Below are 23,899 nucleotides of genomic sequence, written 5' to 3' on the forward strand. Positions count from 1 at the left end.
TATATCCAAGGAGACTATGATCTAAGCATGGAGGAAGAATTCTGTATGATGCTGTTGTGCAAAACGAATGAAATCAAGAGCTACAAATGAGTGGAGTATAGAAGAGGCAAAAAATTCACTGGGTAGAAATACAAGTTTCAAAGGGGAGGTGTATTATTTTTTTATTGTCATGATAAAATACCATGACTGAAGAAAATCATATGAGAGTTTTAAGCTTACAGTCGCAGAGAATTAGAGAGAATCCATGATGGCAGAGCAGAAGTAACAGGCATGTGGGTGGAGCAGAAGCCAAGAGCTGAGGGCTTACATTTCTATCTACAAGCAGGAAACAGAAAGCACACTCAAAATGGCAAGTCTTTTGAAATCTCAAAAGCCTGCCACCACTGACATACTTCCTCCAACAAGACCACACATCCAAACCTCCCCTTGAGACCAAGTATTCAAATGCCCAAGATTATTGGGGGACATCTCCTTCAACTATCACAGAAGCATTTCAGTTGGGCTTCATAAATTAAATGAACTGACAAGGAAAGAGGAAGACAATTTGAATCTGGACACGAATACACTGAAAGAGAAAACAGAATGTAAGAAGGCCATTGGAACAGAGTGCAGGAGGTGGTAGACAGAAAAGCTAGAAAATGATCTGAGTAAGTCAGGTGCTTTGGAATCCTGCTGAGGTTTCTTAGGAGTTCACATGAAAGGCACCTGTGTGTGCATACACACATACCTAAGACTACTTTCTGCCTATTTTCTAAGTTAAGGAATACCTTTAAGAACAATGAAAGAGGCTGGAGAGATGGCTCAGTGGCTAAGAGCACTAGCGGTTCTTCCAGAGGATCTGGGTGCAATTCCCAGCACCCACATGGCAGCTCACCAGTGTCTATAACTCCTCTTCTGGGGGATCTGATTCCCTCATACAGATGTACTTGCAGGCAAAACACCAATGTATATAAAATAAATAAATTATTTTTAAAAAGAACAATGAAAGAAATGTCAGAGAAAACATAAAGCTCACCAACTAAAGTTGAGGATCACATGCCTTTTCTCAGTTCTCATATTTCTATTCTGTAAAACTGAAAAAGTCTTGTTAGTGGACCGTTAATTATTTGGCTTTGTTATATCATTTCTATTGCATATAAGAATATAAATCATCTCACTCTAATGCTCTCATTTGAATCTTCTGCTGAAAACATTGGTAGAAATCACACTTTTCTTGGCATGTTGAAGAATAACAAAGTATACTATTTATTAAATTATTAATGACTTGAATGTGAAGTATTAAATAAAAGACTAAATAATCAGATAAAGACATACTTTTAAAGATTAAAAATATTTTATTTAAACTTTTCTTCATAAACACTTTTAACTTTTTTCAATTTAAAAACAGAATGGATAGCATAAACATGTTGAATAGATTACATCCACGGCTTGGGAAAAATTACCTGACAAAAAATGTAAAGGCTTTCAAAACAGGTATAAAAGGCAAACCTTAAATTATCCTAAGATTTTAATATCGGCCCTAGGATTATTTGACTACTGGCTCCAAAGGTACCTAAAGGTCAAAATATTTTTCTATAGACAAATTATGCCCAAGAGTATAGAGCATAAACAAGTTAGGTAGAAAAGAACCTTTCTGATCACCTCTTAGGAACATTCCTTCAGAAAGCAAACACCCAATCCTTACTGATATACTGATTAGTAACTTTTAATGCAGTTGTTCCCAAAGAAGTCAAAAGAAAACCCAAGAATTTTAAGAGGGAACAAAGCTAATGGCATTCTCAATGTTATTCACATAATATTGGGAGCTATACTGATATAGTAAAAGAATAGGATTTCCATGAATTATCTATTCCAGTTCATGCCTATGGGGTATTGAAGTAATAAACTCTCAATAAACTAATTTTTCAGGACTTTAATTTTTTAAGATAAATCTCTTTTTAGAAGGTATTTATTCCCAAACCGACTCTAAATGCAATTAAACAAATGGATGGTTTCTCAAAAATGTTCAGAATACCAAAAACAAACTGAAAACATGGTAGGCAAACAAGAAAACTGGCACTAGCAGTTCCACTGCCATATAGCCCTCAAATATTTCTAATTTACACTATTGTCTATGTTGTTTTACTTTAGTCTAAAACTTTTAAATTATGTATTCTCAAAAGAGCTAGTCTCTTTTGAGAGATAGCTTATAAACTGAAATAACAATTTATATTATAAACTGAAATGTTATGACCTACACCCACATATACATATATAAAAATAGTCCCACAAAACGTTTGACATGTTTAGATTATGCAGCTCAAATAATTTGTTATAAAATATTTTAAAGCTTAGTTTCATGTAATTAAGACAAAACTCTCCATTTTACCACTTCTTCCCCACACAAGTGTGTGTGTCCTTTATTGTGACTCAAGCAAGCTTCCCAGAATGAGGTGTCCAAAGGTGCTGCTTTAAAAAAGATACGAGAAGGGCTCAGTAAGTACTTCACAATTAGAGTAACACTCATACAAGATAGAGCAATGAGGAGGACACAGAAAAAGCTATCAAAGAAAGTTAATCATTCTATAATGCTTTGCCTTTAAGAAACCAGTAGCATTTCTTCCAATACAAAACCTTCAACACGAGAATCCTGTACTCTATGAAAAGGCTGTAGTGCAAGGATTTTCTTTAACATCAAAACTTAGAAGGTCAAAGACATGTAAGAGAATAAGTGGTGCCAACTAAAAGGCAAGTAAAGAAAATTTACTATTTTTGTGATGTCTACCATTTAAAATGTAAAGTGGAAGATGACACATTTAAAGATCCTAACAGTTAAACCATATAGTTTCAAACCACTTACTGAGTTTTTCAAAATGACAGTCTTGTTCATATACAATGCATATAGACAAAGTGGTTCCAAATGAAGCACAGAAAAGCTTGAAAAAATTCTATGAAAAATTTTCCATAGTTTAGTATAACAAAAATAAATCTCTTGCAGCTATTAAACCATAATTTTAAAAGGGAATGTAAGTTATTTGTGGATTTATAATCTAAATTAGAACTATGATTTCCTCATACATTCAGAACCCAAGCAATAGCAACTAGTCTTAAAGCTCAAAACTGATTACTACTAAGATTATAGTCAGACATGACTTACGTGAAGCTGAACCCAGAATTAGTTCAAGTTAAGATATCATGAATTTTCAGAAACAATCGTTGACCTTGGCCTTGTATATTCCAAATGGAAGACCAAGACTATTCAATTGTTTACAAAGATGTTGATCTACACAGGACTATGAAGTTGTATCAAAGCAACTAAAGAGAACTGCCACTGAGTGTAAAGCCTTTGATGGGGTACCCTGTCTGATATCCTCTTCTTGGTCATTTCCAGCAAAAGATACCAAGAAAAATAATGAAGACATTTTCTTTAAAGAGACACAAATAAAATTCTAAGTATATTAGAAAAAAATAGATGGCTAACCTATAGTTTCAAAAAGCAAAATAATTAAACTTATTTTTAAAATAAAAAACCCTTTAACCATATTCTAAGGGAAACTCAAATATCATTTTATTTTCAGAAATCAGAAATAAACGAAAGGCCACCTAATAAAAATGGAAGGATCACATACAAAAGAAGCCACTATTCTGATTCCTGAAAGAAAAAAAGGTTTTCTTTACAAAGTGTACCTGACACTTTCTAAAACTCAAACACTTGGCTTTACAGTTTTGAAAAATCAGGCCTTATTCACACTATCAATCGCAGCATAGGGGAAGGGGGAGAAAAAAACCCAAAATCTTCACATTTCCATTATTTCACACTTCCATTTTATGTTCAATGGTGCCAGCAGCAAAAATAAAACAAAACAAAGTACTAGAAAAATTTATACAACAGCAGCCATATAGAAGGCATTGCAATATTGCACCAAAATCCACAGATCTGGCAGGCTACGCCAGTGTAAGATTTAATCAGATACAGACTGCTCATGAGAAAATGGCATCAATTTGAATGATCCACTCACACGGATCACTCTTAATTTTGTCAGCTATATTTTCTTCCTTCGTATTTGAAGAGTTGAAATGTGCAGTTAATCCTAAACTATTTATTATAAATGCCATTAAAACAGCTATTCAAGATTCATTTCAAACTTTCGGGTGACTATCCCTCATGCTAGTAGCTTCCAGAAACTAAAAAGACGCTGAGGGTTGACATATCTCTCTAGTGCCACTGAATATTTTATAGAAAGTGATCAAGCAGATATAACCAGTAACATCATAACTCCTTTCTCACCTCTCAGTCGAAACTGAGCTCAAACTGTGTAAGAGTTGCTGCCCCACATTCACCCCTGCAGCAGCCTTACTGAATAGAAACTATGGGAGTTGCACTTACTTTTACGAGGCTTTTACTTAGGAGTCTGGCATTACCTGACTTTTCTTTAAAAGTGCTTGCACACTGCAGGTGAGAGCTTGACACAGAGCACTCTGATTCTCACTAAAACAGGGTAACCAAGATTAAACAGACTGCATAGAAAAACATTTTCAAACAAGAAAAACATACATTAATATGAAATATTAATGTTTAGTTTTGAAAACAAAATGTAAAAGTTTTTATCCATACATGTTTCAGAAATGAGTTTAAATTTTACTGAACTAGTATGGACTGGAAGATAGACTACTTTGATACTGAATGAGGACTCCAGTTATTTTAACTTTCTAAAAACATTAATACAGTAACGACATTACATCTAAATTTCAACAAGTATGGCGAACTGTGTGTGCAAGTGCACTAGCTTAAAAATATAGAATCCTAATCACGCATAAAAGGGATGTGCCTTATATATTTATAGGATGTACGTGAGTATGGTTATGCTTTCACTAACACAATGCAGATAAGAGAAGGCAGCTTAGAAATAGTGTTCTGATATAAAAAACTTTTGTAGAAAATTTAAATTTTTGCATTTTCAGCAAAAGCCATGCAAAAAGTCAAGAGTTTTAAACTTTTAAATAATAAACCAAAACATATAGCAGACTAAAACAATGTCTAAAAAGTGTTCAGATAAAGAGGGACTGAAATCACATCCAGTGACACTTACTGGGTCTTCTCTTAGAAGATGCACAAATCCTACACTAACATCTAAAAGAAATGTTTAAAGCAGAAAAATCAACTTCCCAGGTAAGTGGAGCAGTATAAACTGCTTTTGGAAGTAGTTTCAAGAGCTAGCGCTTTAAATGAACTTATTGCATGAGTTTGAGGCCACTGAAAGGAAAAGAAAGATGCTAGCACAGAATGAAAACTTACAATATTAGACCAATGGCTTTGATAGTAAAACTGGTGAGGTTTTTCTTTATGCTTTTAAACTACTTTATTACAAATGCTTTATTTGCCTTTTTTATTTTTAGGGAGAAGGATGACATTAGTTGCAACGCCTAACTTCATCCAGTACGTAGTCCGGAAAATGTAGGTTGCACACTTGTAAACCATCCAACTTGCAGGGCATTCGAGGATATTCGTCTTCCTTCCACTTATTTTCATCTGGGTCAAAGGTGAGAATGGAATCACTGTAATGACCATTGTAACAAAGCCCTCCAAGGACCATTATTTGTTTGTCCAGGACAGTCACACCATGGCCACTTCTACCAATTGGCATGGATGCCAAGATGGTCCACTGATCAGTATCTGGGTTGTACACCTCTGTGGAAGGGCAGCCCTGAGATTCAAAAGAGGCCCTCAAGATCACACAGACACCACCGAAGACATAAAGCTTGCCATTATAAGATATCATCTTGTGAAAGCATCTGGCATAATTCATCTTGCTCTTATTTTCCCAGCAATTGGTGACTACTTGAGTTCTCCTGGTCCGCTGTTCTATGGTCCCTTCTTTACTGGGATCAAACACACATACTTGTTTAGATGTGGAAGACGAAGTGATTCCTCCAGTGATAAACAATTTGTTATTGAGTACTGTCCCCTCATGTCCATATTTGTTAACTGGATAAGGATCTACAAATTCCCATTTATCATTAATGATATCATATCTTTCTGTCGAGTAGAAAGTCTCATCTCTTGTTCTGCCTGCTACAGCATAAATAAATTTCCCAATAACACCAACAGCAAATTCTGAACGGGGTACAGACATGTCTGCCATGCGCAGCCAAGAATTTTGTCTTGGATCATACCTGAACACTTTTGAAGATGCATGGAATTCACCATCTGGGCCCAGTTCTTCTCCACCTAACAGGAATACAAAATTATTGACAATAGCAAGGCAGTCTGGCCTCAGAGGTACTTGGGGACCCTCCAGTTCCCACCAGACTCTTGGTTTCTTTAGAAGAAGTATTTTACTATTAACCATGCTATGTCCAATCATTCCTCGGAATACTGTAGTTTGTGGTTTGGCAGAACGAATACGGCTTGATTTCATGTCTAACAAGGGCTGCTGGTGAATGTTCTGGAAGTAATTCAATGCTTGGTCAACTTCATAGCGTAGCTGTCGAGAATATCTATAAAATTCTGATGTTTTGACCTAGGAATACAAGTAAAAGAATTTAACCAAAAGATAAGGCATAAATGTTAAACAAACTATCAATGCCTACTATGATCAAGATATTTTAAGACTCCTTTGCTAAAACTGTTTTTTCCTGGAAAAATCACTTTGTTTTCTACAAAGCCTTTCCATTGTATTTGTTTCTGTAGCTTGCATTTATAATTACATATATATGTTCCCCCAAGCCTTTAAAAGTAAACAATCTCTCTTTAAGGAATAAGTTAATTTTTAAACAGAACAGGATTTATGAAAAAGTCTATTATCAGACACTATTATATGTTAGGCCCTAGGCTGCAAGTGGTGATCAGGTCATAAACAGGGCTTCATATTAGAAAAAGATCTCATCTGTAGTTTTCCTTTTTTAATATTTTTATGGTTTATTTAACTTTATTTTATGTGCATTGGTGTGAAAGTGTCAAATCTCCTGCAACTGGATCTTCAGACAGTTGTGAGCTGCCATGTGGGTGCTGGGAATTGAACCTGGGTCCTCTACAAGAGCAATCAGTGCTCTTAACCACTGAGTCATCTCTCCAGCCCCCTCATCTGTAGTTTTCTTAACCAATATTACATACCATGAAACAACCTCAAGTGCATCATTTAGAGAGTTATGGTAGTGAGTTAGTGAAAATTTTATATACATACACAATTCCCAGAAGGTTTTGACATAAAGATTTAGTATGTCAACAACAAATCCTATAAGTAGATTTTGGAAGTAGAACTACCTTAACATGACTACTATCAAGATCTTAGGAAGTACTTTTAAGAACTATACTAAACACTACTGGGAGATAGAAAGGTAAGTGTAAGAAGTAGTTTATGCCAGGCAGTGGTGGTACATGCCTTTAAGAGCAGCACTCAAGAGGCAGAGACAGGTAGATCTCTGTGAGTTCAAAGCCAGCCTGGTCTACAAAGCAAGTTCCAGGACAGGCTCCAAAGCTACAGAGAAACCTTGTCTCAGAAAAAAAGAAGAAATGGCTTATTTCCTCAAAGAATTTAGGATATATTTATAAAAATTAAAGCATATTTATAAAAATTAGAGCATAAATTGGCCAAGTTGACAGGTATGAAGTAGTACAGCACATCTCTGTATAGTAGCACTTTAGATATAGGTGTAAGAACGTATCAGTCAGGCCTCAGGCCGTGGTGGCACACGCCTTTAATCCCTTTAATCCCAGCATTTAGGAGGCAGAGGCAAGAGGATCTGTGTGAGTTCAAGGCCAGTCTGATCTACAGAGCTAGTTCCAGAACAGCTAGGGTGTTGCACAGAGAAACCCTGCCTAGGAAAAAAAAGTTATATAATATAAAATATTATATATGTGTATATATGTATATATATATATGTGTGTGTGTATATATATATATATATACACCTAAATTAGCCAATAAATACTTTGTAAAACAGGATGTTGGAAATCAGCAGAGAAAAAAATTCCCATTTTCAATAACAAGGATTCACTATTCTAAGATGAGGACTAGAGATGTAGTAGAGTACTTGGCTACCATGTGGCAAGGACCTGGGTACCTTCTTCAGCAATGTAAACAATTCTACAGATGACCATGATTAATTTGACAGAGTAGGAAAGTAAGAACTTTAATGTGATTTGTGGACTTAAGCTATTACATGAGTGGTGGATTACAGATATGAGAAAAGCAGCTAGGCTTTGGGAGAGGTATTCATTTCCCTGACAGGAAAATTGCTGGCAGGGTGCTGAAGGAGGAAATATAGGAGTCTGTTGGAAATCCAAATTGATAGCTCAAAAAAAAGTCAAAAGCAGGTATATGAGCTCTCTCTCTTCTCTTCTTAGGTGTTTTTCATTAATCCATCCTGTTATGAATTCTCCCAGGTAAGTCCAAAAAGATATCGGATATAATAAGTTATCAAAGTTAAATGTTTTAACTGTATTCAATATAATTGTCCTTTTTAACTTCAGGCATTTCATTTATGCAAATAAGATGATCACTTTGATATGGAGGTTTCCTCCATGGGCTTCACTAGACTAGCAAAGGCAAAATGTCTTGTCTAACTCCAGAAGATGGTAAACAAGAGCTGTGCTGGGTACTTCATATGTGTAGATCTTGTTAAAATTATTCCACCTGTAAGAGAACAACAACAATCCCTGATTCTCTGCTAAGAAAATTGAGGCTTAGGATATTACGTGACTTACTTGCTCAAGTTATTTACATAACTAAACTTCAGAGCCAGGATCTGAAGACAATTTTACTCTAAAGTGCATATTATTTCCAGTATGTTGGGAATACAGCTTCCATTCTGCTTTATAAAAAATGAATTTGTTTTTGTCAAAACAGGATTTCTCTGTGTAGTCATAGATGTCCTGGAACTCACTCTATAGACCAGGCTGTCCTCAAACTCACAGAGATCCACCTGCCTCTGCATCCCAAGTGCTGGAACAGAAATTCTTTTGTGTATAATCCATCTTTACATGGCTTTTTAAAAAATTGAACTATACATTTTTCTCTGCTCCCCTCCTTTCCTCCTCCTTCCGGGATAGAAAATTTTTTTTAGTAATATGTTCATTAATAAAAAACCTAGCTAGCCAGGTGGTGGTTGAGGTGCACATTTTTAATCCCAGTGCTAGGGAGGCAGAGGCAGGTGGATCTGTGTGAATTCGAGGTCAGCCTAGTCTACAGAGTGAGTTCCACAATGGCCAAAGCTACAAAAAGAAACCCTATATCAAAAAAACCAGAAAGATAAAAATCCTAGCAAGGGATTGGACCTAATGACTCATCACAAAGAAAAGAAACTATAACTGTCCTTAGCAAAAACTGATTAGCTTGGTGTGTTAGTGCATGCTTGTAATTTTAGCACTTGGAAAACAGACATGGGGACCAGAACTGCAAGACCATCTCTGACTACATAGTAAATTTTAAGCAGCCTGGGTTACCTGAAAGTCTGTCTCGAAATAAAAAAATCAGTTACTGGGATGACAATGATTACAAATTCAGCTCAATTCTTTCTATTAAAACAAATGTAGAAGAATTCAGCAAATAAAAACTATGAACAAATGATTGCAATAAAGAAAAATATGAAAAGACCCAATCCTTTATCATTTTAGTTCACATATTTAAAAAGCTTCAATCTCTTATGAGAAATAATGGGGTAATGGATAATAGTTCAGCAACTAAGGATAATATCATTGATTATTAACAAGGAAAGATGCTCACAGAATATCTAGTCCTTTATTTTTATTTATTATTTTTGTTTGTTTTTCAAGACAGGGTTTCCCTGTGTAACCTTGGCATTCCTAAAACTCACTCTGTAAACCCAGAGATCCACCTGCCTCTGCCTCCCAACTCCTGGGATTAAAGGTGCACCATTATCACCTGAATCAGTCAGTTATTTTATTGGTACTGATTACTGAACTCAGGTCTTGAATGTCAGGCAAGCATCCTACCAACTGAGCTATATCCCAAACCCTCACAGTATGTTCTGTTCATTTTTCTGAAGAACAACAGTACCCTGGCATTATACCAACCAAATACATTTTTATATAAGCTTACTTACATTAGTAGTGATTCCCTCTGGAATTTCACTAATATTTTTGGTTCTTTATCATGTATCTATTTATAAGTAAAAAGGAGTCTTTCCATTTTAAAAAAATGGGTCCCAAAGTGGATGGGGGTGGGGTGGGGGTCAGGAGAAGGGGAGGGAGTGGGAACTGGTGTGTAACATGAGAAAAGACTGTTTCAAAAAATAAATTGCTGGGCTATGGTGGTGCACGCCTTTAATCCCAGCACTTGCAAGGCAGAGGCACGTGGATCTCTGTGAGTTCAAGACCAGCCTGGTCTACAGGGTGAGTTCTAGGACAAGCCCCAAAGCTACAAACAAATCCTGTCTCGAAAAAACAAGATAGATAGATAGATAGATAGATAGATAGATAGATAGATAGATAGATAGACAGACAGACAGACAGACAGACAGACAGATCTTTTTAAATGGATTCCAAAGAGTTGGAGATATACAACTCAATTGCAGAGTGCTTGCCTAGTCTATGTAAGCCCTGGGTTTGGTTCCCAGAACCCTGAAAAAAGAAGACCATCAAAACTCTACTTCAAGCCAGTCATGGTGGCACATGCCTAGAATTCAGTACACAGTAGGTTAAGTGGAAGCTGAACTGGATTACCTAGTGAAATATTGTTTTGTTTTGTTCGGGGAGGTGTGCAGACATAATAGTTTAAAATTTCATGAGTAAAAATGAATGTTTTTCTACTTTCCTTTCTTATTCACTCTTTCTATAAATTGTCTAATAGTGTGCTGTATTCATTTATCATTTCATTATCGATTTGTTGGAATTAAAAGTTCATACTCTGTAAGTATGGACTAACAAGAATTAATGATGTATGATTAACAAGAATTAATCATCCTACCAGTCAGAAAGACCAGGTGTTTAAGGTCATCTTCAGCTACATAGGAAGATGAATGCTAGCCTGAGCTACATGAAACTCTATCTTGAAAGAGAGAAAGAAAAGGGAGGTAGAGAGGAGAGAGAAAAAAATAAATTAGCAGGGACCATAAACCCCAACTTACAAATTTAAGGGTTTAAAGTGCACAACCAGTGGCCTGGGTGCCACACAAATTCCTAAATAACAGAATTTTGTCCAGCATAGTAATTAAACATCTTGACAAGCAATCCAGTATGGAGATTAAGGATTCAATTTCTGATTTGGGAAAACATTAGCTGTACAACCTTGAACCTTTTGTTTTTTTAAATGTGCATTGGTGTTTGGCATACATGTGTGACTGTCTGAGGGTGTCGAATCCCCTGAAACTGGAGTTACAGACAATTATGAGCTGCTATATGAGAATTGAACCTGGGTCCTCTGGAAGAGCAGCCAGAGCTCTTAACTATTCAACCATCTTTATTGGGATATCACCTATGTTTCTTAATTTTGGAGCAGAAGATGACTGAGATAGCCCAAGTGCAAAGGATTTAGTTTAGTGTCTGTCATGTGCCCATGTACAAAATTCATTAGCTGTTACATTAAAGGTTAGTCTGTAGAGAGAGACAGAAGTGAGCGGAACCTATTTTGGACTTAACTGAAACATGACTGCTAATATACTAATAGAACACTACTTTACAGAAAGCAGCCTTGTTCAGACATTGAGAAAGGAGAAAGCTTCATATGCTAGACAGGAAGCTCTCAAGTTTTTCCAAGAAAAAAATCAGGAACTTTGCAAGGAAGCTTAGGAAGGCTTGGAAGTTCTGTGAAGTATAACACTAACTCCTTAACTGCAAAACACCCTGAGGAGAGAAATGAGAAAGTAACTGATGTAGCAGTTATCTGGACTTCAGATGCTAAGAAACAAGCTCATAGAGCAAGTATTATGAAGAGCTTCGGAATGAAACTGTAAGAATGCAGTAAAATGCTGAATCTTTACAAAGTACCAGATATTAAACAAAAAGCATCTTAAAGTAAAAATTAGAAAAAAAACGGAAATTAACAGAGAGAAAAAAAACCTCAGGTGGCACACACCTTTAATCCCAGAACTTGGGGGGCAGAGTAGATGGATCTATGTGAGCTATAGATAAACCTAAGTTCCAGGCCAACCAGAGACCCTATCTCAAAGAAAAAATAATTAGTTGAATGAACTATGGGCATATACCATCATTTTAATGATTGTGTATGATGTGAAATGAACCCAAAATGTACTGACAGATATTCAAAATGTTAAATGAGGAAAACCAAAGAACAGTACATATATTCTTAAATAAAAATCAACTATTTTATAGTTGGAAGCACATGTGGGGGGATCCACGTATATGTTTAATACACAACTACCAGCAAGTTCCCCAGGTCTACCCCAATTTGATTCTATATGGGTCAGAATATATTTTTTTACAAGGGTCATAACCCTTTTTTTGTAATAATCAGTTTTAAAAGGTACCCAATTTGCCCCAAATCAAGACAACTGGATCTCTGGAGACAACAAGCCCTCTGATACTAGAGGTAATGACTACCAGTAGGAACAGTAACTAGGGATTCCAGTGTCTCCGAAGACTAGGCTAAATGACCTGACAACCCCTTCCACATTCTAACACTGGTTTTTACAGATCTCATCAAACTGGCCCAGCTTACCTGCTTTGGGAATCATTTTCCAGTCTTGCATTTTCTACCTAATCTTCTAGTTTCACTGTCCTCTTCCCCATGCATTCTATTGTGTTCTTTTGAAAACCGGGTTCTAAAGAGCTTACAAAATTTACTTCAATTCTATGATCAAGCCCAATCAAACTGTTCTACCCCTAAGTCTCCAATAATGGAATTTATGCCTTTTGAAACAGCTAATTCAAAGACCTTCCAACCAAAGAAATTTAATTCCAATTGCTTTTGGCCAAAGCAAGTTCTAGATCTGCTTTGCTCTTTTCCCAGAGCTTCTTACTGCAATGCTTTTTCTAAAATTGCACAGTATCAACAAGCACAACCAATTACTTATTTCATTGTGGAGGTAGAACTAATGCCTCTACTAAATCTTGGCCTAAGGGATTTATACATACACATGCACTCTACTTTTAAAAAAGCATAGTGGTAAAACCATATGAAAGAAATCCTTCGAAGTGTATTCATTGGGTAAGAGAGCTACCCAAAAACAAATGTGACTCATCTTTTCATTAAAAAAAAAAAAAAGGCATTTCTCGCATCATCCATCCTTCATGTAACAGCTTAGCCATCTGTACATCAGGTGCTCTCAAAAAACAAATACAGAAAAAAAGACATATCTTCCTTCATGTTTTGAATTACCTTCCTTCTCCTTTCATAAATATAAAAAGCTGACTTGTTTTAACACTTGGAAAGATTATCACTTTTCCTGCTTTCATACATTAGGAATTTTGTTAAAAGTGGCATTTTGTTTTACAATAAAATCCTAGGACATACATATCATCTCTTAAAAACAGTGGTCTGAATTATCAGTTGGCCATTTCTTCCTCAAACATTTTCAATTTAATTTAATTTGTGTGCACACATATATGCATACCGTTAGGGAAGGAAGAAATATGACACAGGATTAATTCTAACAGTGGTTCCTTAAAGATGTTAAAAAAAAAACAGCAACTAGAACAGAGCAAAAATTCTGTTTCTCAAAATGTTATACAATCCATTTGCTAAATAAGCATTTTTTTTTTCGAGACAGCGTTTCACTATACAGTGTCACTTTATATATAGATCAGGCTGGTCTCAATCTCAGAGATATGCCTGCCTCTGCCTCCTGACTGCCAGGATTAAAGGTGTGTACCACCACTGCCAGGATTAAATAAGCAAATTTTGAAGGTAACTTGTTCATACTACCGTAAATTTTAAGAAGTAAAATGAACTTGTAATATTAACAGGTATTTTCCTACAATCTACTAGATTTAACTCAAAATCTGTAATTTTAAATATCTACTAAAGCTAGCTACAGTTTTAAAATTAGGTTTTTAAGCAACAGATACTATAAGCTGTTTCATGTTTTGAATAGTCCTAGTGATCAAACTCAAGGCCACACTCGCTAGCCAAGTTCTCTTTTACTGAACTATACTATCCTCAGTCATGAAATAATTTTTTAATGTCAAATATATTTCCATGAAACCAAAGAAAATCTTCTATATTAGTATTTCCTTCAGTGTGAGATTCTGAGCCACACTCCTTTAGATACGTTCTTCCTTACAGGAAACACTTGTTTCATGAGCAGACACTTCTGACTCTTCCTACATTCAAAAATGCTAACTTAAGCTTCATAATGATGGGTGTAAGCTTGTATCTTGGTTTTAAGTTTCATTTTCACTTCTCTATCATGATCTCATCTTCTCAAGAGAAATACCTAAAAACAAAGTACTATCATGGGGCTTGTGCTAAAACAAATCCTTACTTTTAGAAACCACAGCTGCATTATGGTTAATTTGGGCTTTTTGGTGGTGGTTGGTGATGAGACAGGTCATACTATGTAACCTTGGCTGGCCTGGAACTCACTATGTAGATTAGGCTGGTTTTGAACTTATCAGAAATTATTGTACCACAGCTTCCCAGGGCTAGAAAGTGGCACTACACCTGGCTCATTTGATAAAAATTTTGGTTGTCAGTAAAATGTGGGGCAGTCTTCATGTGTTGTATTGGAAAACTACCATGTCAAAGTCTTTATGAAATCATGCTTGGGAGATAAGGGTGTGGTTCAATGGTAAAGTCCTAGTCTAGCATTCATAAGGCCCTGAGCTTTATCCTCAGAAGCAGAAAATATTCATCATCAGAACTAAAGCTTATACTGATTTATGTAAAATAAAATGTTAGATTCAAAACCCCTTTGTTAAAAAATAAGGTGATAAAAATAAGTTTAGACTAGGTGCCAATCCTTTTGGTAGTAATACTGTGATTACTCGGCTCTTGGTATCAGAGAGGGATTGGTTTCAGGACTTTATGCTGATGCTCCAATCTCTTACTTAAAATGGTCCAGTGTTAACATTTGGGGGTACACATGTTCCAGCATGCTTTAAGCCATATCTACATTACTTATAAAAATTCAAACTAAATGTGCTTAGAAAGCTTAATTTTCTTACAACTTCAGTATGACACAGCATTGTCAGAAATGGTAAAGGCAGGAAATTAGTTTAAAATAGTTCTTAACTGAATAACTGAGCTGGGCAGTGGTGGCACACGCCTTTAATCCCAGCATTCGGGAGGCAGAGACAGGCAGATTTCTACGAGTTTGAGGCCAGCCTGGTCTACAAGAGCTAGTTCCAGGACAACTCCAAAATTACAGAGAAACCCTGTCTCAAAAAACTCTCTCTATATAAAATCTTCCAGATTATTAAAGATAAATGATCTGAAAGTTAAGAAATAAAAATAAAATTAATAATTTTTATTTATGCGACATAAGTAAGTTCTAGAATTCATGAGGAATCTTTTTGTATTTACAGAAATATACTCTACTATATATTTTATTCGTAAATATAGTAAAGCAAGCAAGCCAAATAAAAGGTTTAATTTTAAAATTAATTTCTCAATAAGTCATGGAATAGTGCTTACGGAAATGTGGTTCATTCTCAGGTATAAAGTTAAAAAATTAAGACTCCAAGCCAGGACGAGGTGGCACATACCTTTAAACCCAGAACTTGGAGACAAAAGCAAGTGAATCTGAGTTTGAGACAACATGGTCTACAGAGTGATTTCCAGAATGGCCAGGGCTGCACAGAGAAACCCTGTCATGAAAACACAATAAAATAATAATACTTCAAGGCCTAAAATCTAAACATTCCCCTTGTTCCTTCTTGTTCCTAACCTTTTCTCCAGTCATTCTGACATTTGATGTTTTTGTTGTTGTTTTCTGAGACAAAGTTTCCCTTTGTAACAGCCCTGACTGTCCTGTAACTTGCTCTGTAGACCAGAATGACCTCAAACTCATGGAGGTCTACCTACTTATTCCTCCCAAGTGCTGGTATTCAAGGTATGTGCCACCACTGCCCAACTAACATTTTGTCTTTTTTCTTTCAAAGTGATGGAGATGAATCCACGCTAGGGCAAGCTTTCTACATGTTCAGCTCCCTTTAATCCTTTTAATTTTCTGTTTTCCTATTATCTCTCCCAACTTATTAACAAAAGGGTTACATACACATCAGCAAAGAGGCCCTTATTCTCTTGACTTTGTTTGTTCTTTTTTATTAAAAAGGGAAACACTGAAATATTTTATTTGAAAACATGTTCTTACCATATTGTCCTGCCTGCCTGTTTCCTGAGTGATAGGATTAAAGGTATGTACCACCATGCCTGGCTCAAGATTGAGCTTTCAAATTCCTGTTTTCAATAGGTTCCAGTATACTAACTAACCCCTAACATACTGACTGCCTTTATCAAGGTTCTAATAGCAGTCAACATCTAGGCTTCTGATATTCTTGAAGAAACTATAAGCCTAAACTGAATCCAAGTCAGAGGTAGGGGGGAAAAGTACTCTGTATACACAGCAGATTTCAAAGCATAAAAGACACTGTGGGTTGCTTTTTTAGGGAAAAAAAACCTGCATATGCATTAATTCTGGGCATCTTAGTCTATGGGGCCTGGAAGATTAGTAAAAAGGAGACCAAAGTAACTGAGAGTATGTTTAATGCTGGTCTAGCTCCCAAAAGAAAACCCACCCATTTTTGTTTTCACTCCAAGGAGCAAATGAGTTAACTGTTCATTTAAGCAATTCAGCGTTCTATCTGCATAAATACTATTTCATAGCTGAAGAGGATTTTAAACTTTTCAACACAACTCAAGCTTATCAGAAATTCTGCTCAAATGTCTAATTTTCTTTCTTTAAAAATATGTTTACAGGGCTAGGTAGATGGCTCCATGGGTAAGAGCACTTGCTATGAAAGCAAGGAACCTGAATTCAAATCCCCAGCACCCAGGTAAAAGCTCAGCATGGCCAGAATTGGGGGTCAGAGAAATGCAGATTCCAGGAACTCAAGGGCTAATCAACTTCGCTAAAATGGCAAGCTTTAGGTTTACTGAGAAACTCTCAAAAACTAAGGTGCAAAGTGACAGGAGAAGACTTCCAACATCCTCCTCTAGCCTCTATCTGCATGTACCACAAGCACCCTACATACATACACAAACACTTAATACACATGTGCACATATAATACAAATACATACCCCAAATACTACTGTCAAATAAGCACAGCACTTTTTCTCATATATTTCTAAAACTGTGAGGGGTTACAAGAAAATTTCCACTTATTCTAGCTCTAACTGAAGTAATTAGATATAAACAAAGTCTTTTCAAGAAGTTTTGACTAAACAGTGTTAAAATTACAAGTAACAGTTTGACTGCTGGATTTAAGTTTTACTTCAAGCAAGTATCAGGACCAGACAGCATGTTCCAAAAACATACATGAAAGGACTGCAGACCTATAATACCAGGATCTACACTTTACCCATGGGCTGTATTTCAATTAATGAGAATACATCACAAGCATGAGATTAAGAACAGTAACTATGTTAACAGTCCACTGTGAATGCTGATGGAGAAACTGTGGATTAGTGTTTGGTGAAGAACACTGACAGCCACTATATTCTAAGGCATACTTTAGATACTCAAACCTTCATCCATGAATTCTACCAGTTCCTAGGTGACTTCACAATGCTTTAGGCTTGTTTTAAAATGTAGCTTTGATTTTTGGGTGTGTATGCATATATGCATGTGGTCACCAGAGGTCAATCTTGAATGTCATTCTTCTGGTGTTTACCTGTTTTTCTGACAGGATTTCTTACTGGCATGAAATTGGCAAATTTAGTTAGGCTGGTCACCAGGACTCTAACACCTCTGTGCTGAGACTATAAATGTGCACCATGGCAGACTTTTTTCCTGCATGGGTTCTAGGAATCAAACTTGGAGCCTCATACTATACCAATTGAGCTATTTCCCAAGAAACCAAAATGTAGGGGTTTTTGTTGGGGGGGGTTGTTTTATTGTTTGGTTTTTGTTGTTGTTGTTGTTGCTGTTTTGAGACAGGGTCTCTCTGTGTATCCCTGGCTGTCCTGGAACTCACTCTGTAGACCAGGCTCAGAGATCTGCCTGCCTCTGCCTCCCTAGTGCTGGGATTAAAAGAGTGTGCCACCACTGCAGGGTCTTGTTTTGGGATTTGTTGCTGTTGTTTTTGAGATAAGGTCTTATTATGTAGCTCTGGCTGTCCTGAAACTAGACCAAGTTGTCCTTAAACTCAGAGATTTGCCTGCCTCTGCCTCCTGAGTGTTGGAATTAAAGGTTCAATTTAAAGGTTTAGTTTTTTAGTTTCAGTTTTTAAAGCCATGAACTGTAGGTGAGCGTTATGACACCGGCCTATAATCCCATCATTCAGAAAGCTGAGGCAAGAAAGTAAAACCATCCTGGCCTAGATGAGATCCTGTCTTAAAATATCAAAGTGCTAGAAAGTTTTTCTGAAATATTATTTTCACTGACTTGAATTTTCACTAATAAAGACGTATTTTAAGCTATCAAAATTGTCAAAGTGGTAAATATTATATTACATATCTATGGGTATGTATATGCCATTGTGTATGGATTAAGATCAGAGGATAACACTCTCCTTCCACTATGTACGTCCCAGAGATTGAACTCAGGTCATCAGGCTTGGCAGCAGGCACCTTTACCCACGGAACCATCTTGCCAGCCCAAAGAAGTAAATAGTCCCAAAATAAACATTTATTAAGTACAAATATATTCTCAGTGATAGAAAAAGTACTAGTCTAAATTCTGTACACACAACAGATACACATTATGGCCTTTTCTTCCTAAAAAATATTAGCATTGCACGTTGAAAAAAACTGTAGGGACTCGTCATACAGCCCAGCGGTAGAGTACATGCCCTTGGGTGTTCTAACCAGAAAAAATAATAATTTTTATATAAATCCAGTTTTGAGATAAAACAGTGAATTATGCTTAACCAATAAGGGGGGAAAACCACACTATACAGTTTGAATATCATGAGGTAGTTCATGAAACAATGTGTCTGGAATAAAAATGATGAGTTTACTTAAAGGAGAATATATCTATATAGTCTGCTTCCTTAATAAACAGGCAATCAAATCAACTATAAAACCCTAAATACAGAACAGAACTAATTTGTTTTGCTATCCTCACAGGACTTAATAATTTTGAAGCTAATTCATATTAATATAATATCTAGAGGGTCAACAGCATGCTGAGTATTACCTTATGCATATTTATGATTTATGAAGATGCTCCTGTTCAAAAATGTTAAAATATGGACTCAAGATTGTAGCTAAGTGGAAAAACATTTCCCTAGCACATGTGAGGCCCTGGCTTACCTCCTAGTAACATCAAAATAAAAAAAATGTTAAGATGCCACTAAACTATGTTTTATTATTTATTTTCTGGCTTTTTGAAACAAAATCATATGTACACTGTAGCTCAGGATGGCCTCAAACTTAAGCAATCCTTCTGTCTTAGCCTTCCAAGTACTAGAATTATAGGAACCACCATTCCTGCTATGTCACTATATTAAAGAAATCAACAAATGTGTTCTAATCAATAATTTAACAATTTTGTTGGGGCTCAGAGGTTAAGAGCACTAACTGCTCTTCTAGAGGTCCTGAGTTCAATTCCCAGCAACCACATGGTGGCTCACAACCATCTATAAAGAGATCTAGTGCCCCCTTCTGGAATGCAGGCATACATGCAGGCAGAACACTATATATATAATCTTAAAAATTGTTACAAAGAAGGCCTTTTGTGTAAAGTATTTTGCCAAATATGCATTTACTGGATAATTTATTGTATCTATGTATGTATGTGTGGCCATGTACAGTCATGGCATGCATGAAGGTCAGAGGATAACTTTTGAAAGTCAGTTCTCTCCTTCTACCATTTAGGTCCCAGGGATGGAACTCGGGTTGTAAGGCTTGGTTGCAAGTGCCCTGATCTGCTCAGTCATCTGACAGACCCATATTGTTTCTTGTTTTTTAAGCCAGACCGTGGTGGTGCATGCCTTTAATCTCAGCACTTGGGAGGCAGAGGTAGGCAGGTGGATCTCTGAGTTTGAGGCCAATCTAGTCTATAGAACAAATTTCAGGACAGCCAGGGCTGTTACACAGAGAAATTCTGCTTCAAAAAGAAAAAAGAAAAAAAAACACAAAAAACAAAAACAAAACAAGACTAGCCAGGTACAATGGCTCACAACTGCACAACTATAATGGCAGCACTCAGGAATCTAAGGTGGAAGAATTATCTTAAATTCAAGTCTAACCTAGGTTATATGGTGAGTTCCAGGCAAGCTTAGGTTACCAATGAAACCCTATCACAAAACAAAAAATAAAACAAAGAGCACAATTTAAATGATTTAACTTTATCTACTGAAATTCATTGTGATAACAGGCCTTATTCCTTGTTAACAGATGCAAAGGCCATCAAAGCTAGTAAAAATGCATGCCAAAGATAACTGCTTAAGTAAAAACTGAAATTATAGTCTAGTTTCAAAACTAAGAATCTTTGACACACAAAAAAATAAATCTTAAAGACAAGATTTAACTTGAAATGTAGCTCAGTGGTGAAGTGCTTTCTTAAAATATGTGAAGACATGGGTATAATCCCCACCCAGCACCATAAAAATCTAAATTTAAAAAAGACTCTGAAATTGTGAGGTTTGATTAAACAGTAACAACAAAAATGTGTTTTCATACCTTATATTCTTTCAGGTGTATGAATTTCTTAAGTTTGTGTTGTTCATGCTATCACTTTAGAATTTCCTAATTCTACTAACAACTTCTAAATGACTAAAGGTGAATCACAGGTAAACAGCATGTGTTATGTACCTCCAGGGGCTCTGATTAGCCTAGCAGCTTTAAGAAAGACACTGACATGAGAAATAAACAGACCTGGATTCCAGTCTGGACAGTGCCACTTGTTCTGGAATAAGATCCCTGACTTTCTGAACTTGTTTTCTTATCTATATAATGAGGATAACTTTTGGACTCTATACCTATGTGGAAAGCAGTTAGTGGACACAACCTGGCAAACACATATGCAAATGCACACACAAAACACTGTGTGTGTGTGTGTGTGTGTGTGTGTGTGTGTGTGTGTGTGTGTGTGGGTGGTGGGGTGCGCGCATGTCTGTTTCAGTGTTACAATAAACAGTAGAGATGCCTTTGAGGAACTCAGGAAATCTAGAAACCTTGGCCTGGGGTGAGTTCACAGAGCACTCAGCATAAATTGAGGCAGTGTGCTGAGCTGAGAGAAATTCAGAAGGGTTTACAGGGAATGATAAGGCAGTAGAATAAACCTAGTAATTCTAGTGATTTGGACAGAGCTAGAGGGCCTTATTCAGATTCCTGAGATCCTATTAGGTAGAACTCTTCTTCAATGAAAAACAGAATACTTCTTTTGCTTCGTAAGATGCCATCACTTCTATCTGACAGCTACTATTACAGGAAGAAGTTTCTTCCCAAAGCTGTGTATAGGTGCTTATTTTCCTGATGATAGAAAAAAAGGGTCCTAACAAAGAAAGATGCTACACTCATTAACAGTTAATCTTCATCAAACACACTATAAATCTCTTCAGGTCTGGGAGGTTTTTTTTAACACTAACTGTATATAACCAAAGGGTGAAAATTAGGGAGAACGGGCTAAATATGAGAAAATTAGTTTACTACACGCATATTCAGGGTTGCTAATGAAAACTCACTTTAACTTTAGAGCAACACTCTGCTAGAAAAATATAATCCAAATGACAAATGAAAGCCAAAAGATGCAAAATTTTACATGCCCTACTATCCACATTTTAAAAAGCACAAAAGGTCAAATTTTATTTTGATATATTTAACTCAATATACTCAAAGTGCAATTTCAATATGTAATCAATCTTAAAATTATTTAAGTCTAGGGATGTAGTTCAGTAGTAGAATGCCTAACTAGCTAGCATCCACTAAGGTCCTACGTTTAAAATTCTTAGTTCCAAAGTAAATTAGAGATAATAAACATCCATTTTGTTCCCTTTTTAAGAGATTTATTTATTTTATGAGTATTTTATTTTATTCAGTATTTTGCCTGAATGCATATCTATGTGCATCATGTGCATCCATGGTGTCATGGATCCCCTGGAACTGGAGCTACAGACAGTTGTGAGCTGCCATGTACTCCTAACTGCTGAGTCATTTCTCCAGTCCCCCTGTTTGTTGTCTTAATCTTTCAACAGTGGAACTCAAGCCAGTTACACCTGATTTGGGTCATGCTGGAGACTGAATATAGTGCATACTAAGCTTATACTACAAACCGAAGTCTCAGGCTCACTTCTTTATTACAAGGACTCTTTCAATTTTAACCCTACACATAGTTTTAACTCCAATAAACCAAAGTATTCTACTTTTTCTTTAAGGAAAAAATTTTTATTACTCTAAACGAAACTGAACACAGAACAGAGTGAATAAAATTTTTGGTTTTAGTCACAGATATGAGCTGCTTGGAAACATAATACAAAAAAAGAATGATGATTTTCTAAGCCTAACCAGAGCAACTAAATGGTTTTCCGAGTTTTTCCTCTGGCATTATAGTATTTTCCTGTAATTGTTCATAAAAAAAAAAAAACATGACGCTAAAATGTAGCTGTGTTAACAGAAAGCAAGGAGTATAAAGAAACTAAATTAACAACACAAGGAAATAATCAGACACATCTAGAATACATCCAGAATGTGAAACACATTCTAGTCTTTCTCAAAAAAAAAAAGAAAAAAGAAAAGAAAAGAAAGAGAAAGAAAAGAAAGGTGAAGGTTGCTATAGATTAAGAAAGCTTAGATATACATGATGGCCAAAAAGCAATACAAAAACACTGGATTCTAGTGGATTTTAGAAGCAACTGCAAAACTAGAATATGCATTAGCAATTTGATGATGGGTCTTAGTGTTACTGCTCCTAAGGTAAAAATAGTATTGTATTTAAATAAGAAAAATCCTTACTCATCGGAGAAATACAGTTAAGTATTTAAGAGTGAGGTATATTGATGATTACAAGTTACAAGTTATTTTCAAAGGCTAGAAAAGCAACAGCTACACATGATACAAGTGTTCATTACAACATTCATTCAACTTTTCATATGTTTGAACATCCTTAAAACAAGTGAAGAAAGGTGGAGGCAATTCAAAATTAAAACAAAGACAACCAAATGTACTGTGCAAATCTGGATTAAATTTGAGTTCATGAAAAGCAACCAAAAGACACCTTTGAACTAACAGAAAATGATCTGGATGTTACATGATGTTAAAGAAAATATTGTTAATTCTCTTAGGCATAACAATAGTATTTTGGTTATGTAGGATGATAGCCTTAATCTTGGGAGATGATACATGAAACAGGAATGAATGGTCACAATGCCTACAACATTCTGTTTTGTTTTTGTTTTTTCTTGAAACCTGGTTTCTATGTAGTTCTGGTATAATGGCCTTGAATTGAGAGATCCGCCTGCCTCTGCCTCCCAAGTGCTGGGATTAAAGGCATGTGCCACCACTGCCTGGCTCTACAATATTCACTGAGTCAGTCAAGAAGGAAAAAAAAAGAACACATACTAAAGACTATACAATCTCTACCAATCTAACAAATATGTTAACAACTATTAACTTACATATTATGTTTGTTTTGGAGTGATCATTCTATTCTTTTTTTCAGCTTTTTTGTATGTTTAAGTAAATTTACAACAGAAAATTTAAAACACATAAAAGCTAAAATAAGGCCATATCAACACTTCCTGCCAGATGTGGTACATGCATATAATTCCTGTACTTGAGAAAGCTGAGGCAGGAAGATTATCCTGAGTGCGAGGCCAACCTGGGTTCTAAACATGTTTAAGCCCAGCCTGGGATAGAGTAAAAAGCCTTACTTGAAGAAAAAAATCCATTTTTATA

General features: G+C 35.9%; 1 protein-coding gene across 2 annotated transcripts in view; it reads right to left on the minus strand.

Moving 5' to 3' along the window:
* Positions 1-1,314: 1,314 nt before the first annotated feature.
* The window catches only part of Klhl15 (kelch like family member 15), a 44,510-nt gene continuing 21,925 nt past the window's right edge, over positions 1,315-23,899 (minus strand). For both annotated transcript variants that reach the window (XM_085684728.2, XM_048449803.3), the window contains exon 4: positions 1,315-6,500. In XM_085684728.2, the coding sequence (XP_085540854.1) occupies positions 5,391-6,500 (1,110 nt within the window). In that variant the 3' untranslated portion in view covers positions 1,315-5,390. The remainder of the gene's footprint in view (positions 6,501-23,899) is intronic.

This window comes from Myodes glareolus, chromosome X (genome assembly GCF_982192425.1).
Source record: "Myodes glareolus chromosome X, mMyoGla1.1, whole genome shotgun sequence".
In the NCBI taxonomy this organism is placed as follows: domain Eukaryota; kingdom Metazoa; phylum Chordata; class Mammalia; order Rodentia; family Cricetidae; genus Myodes; species Myodes glareolus.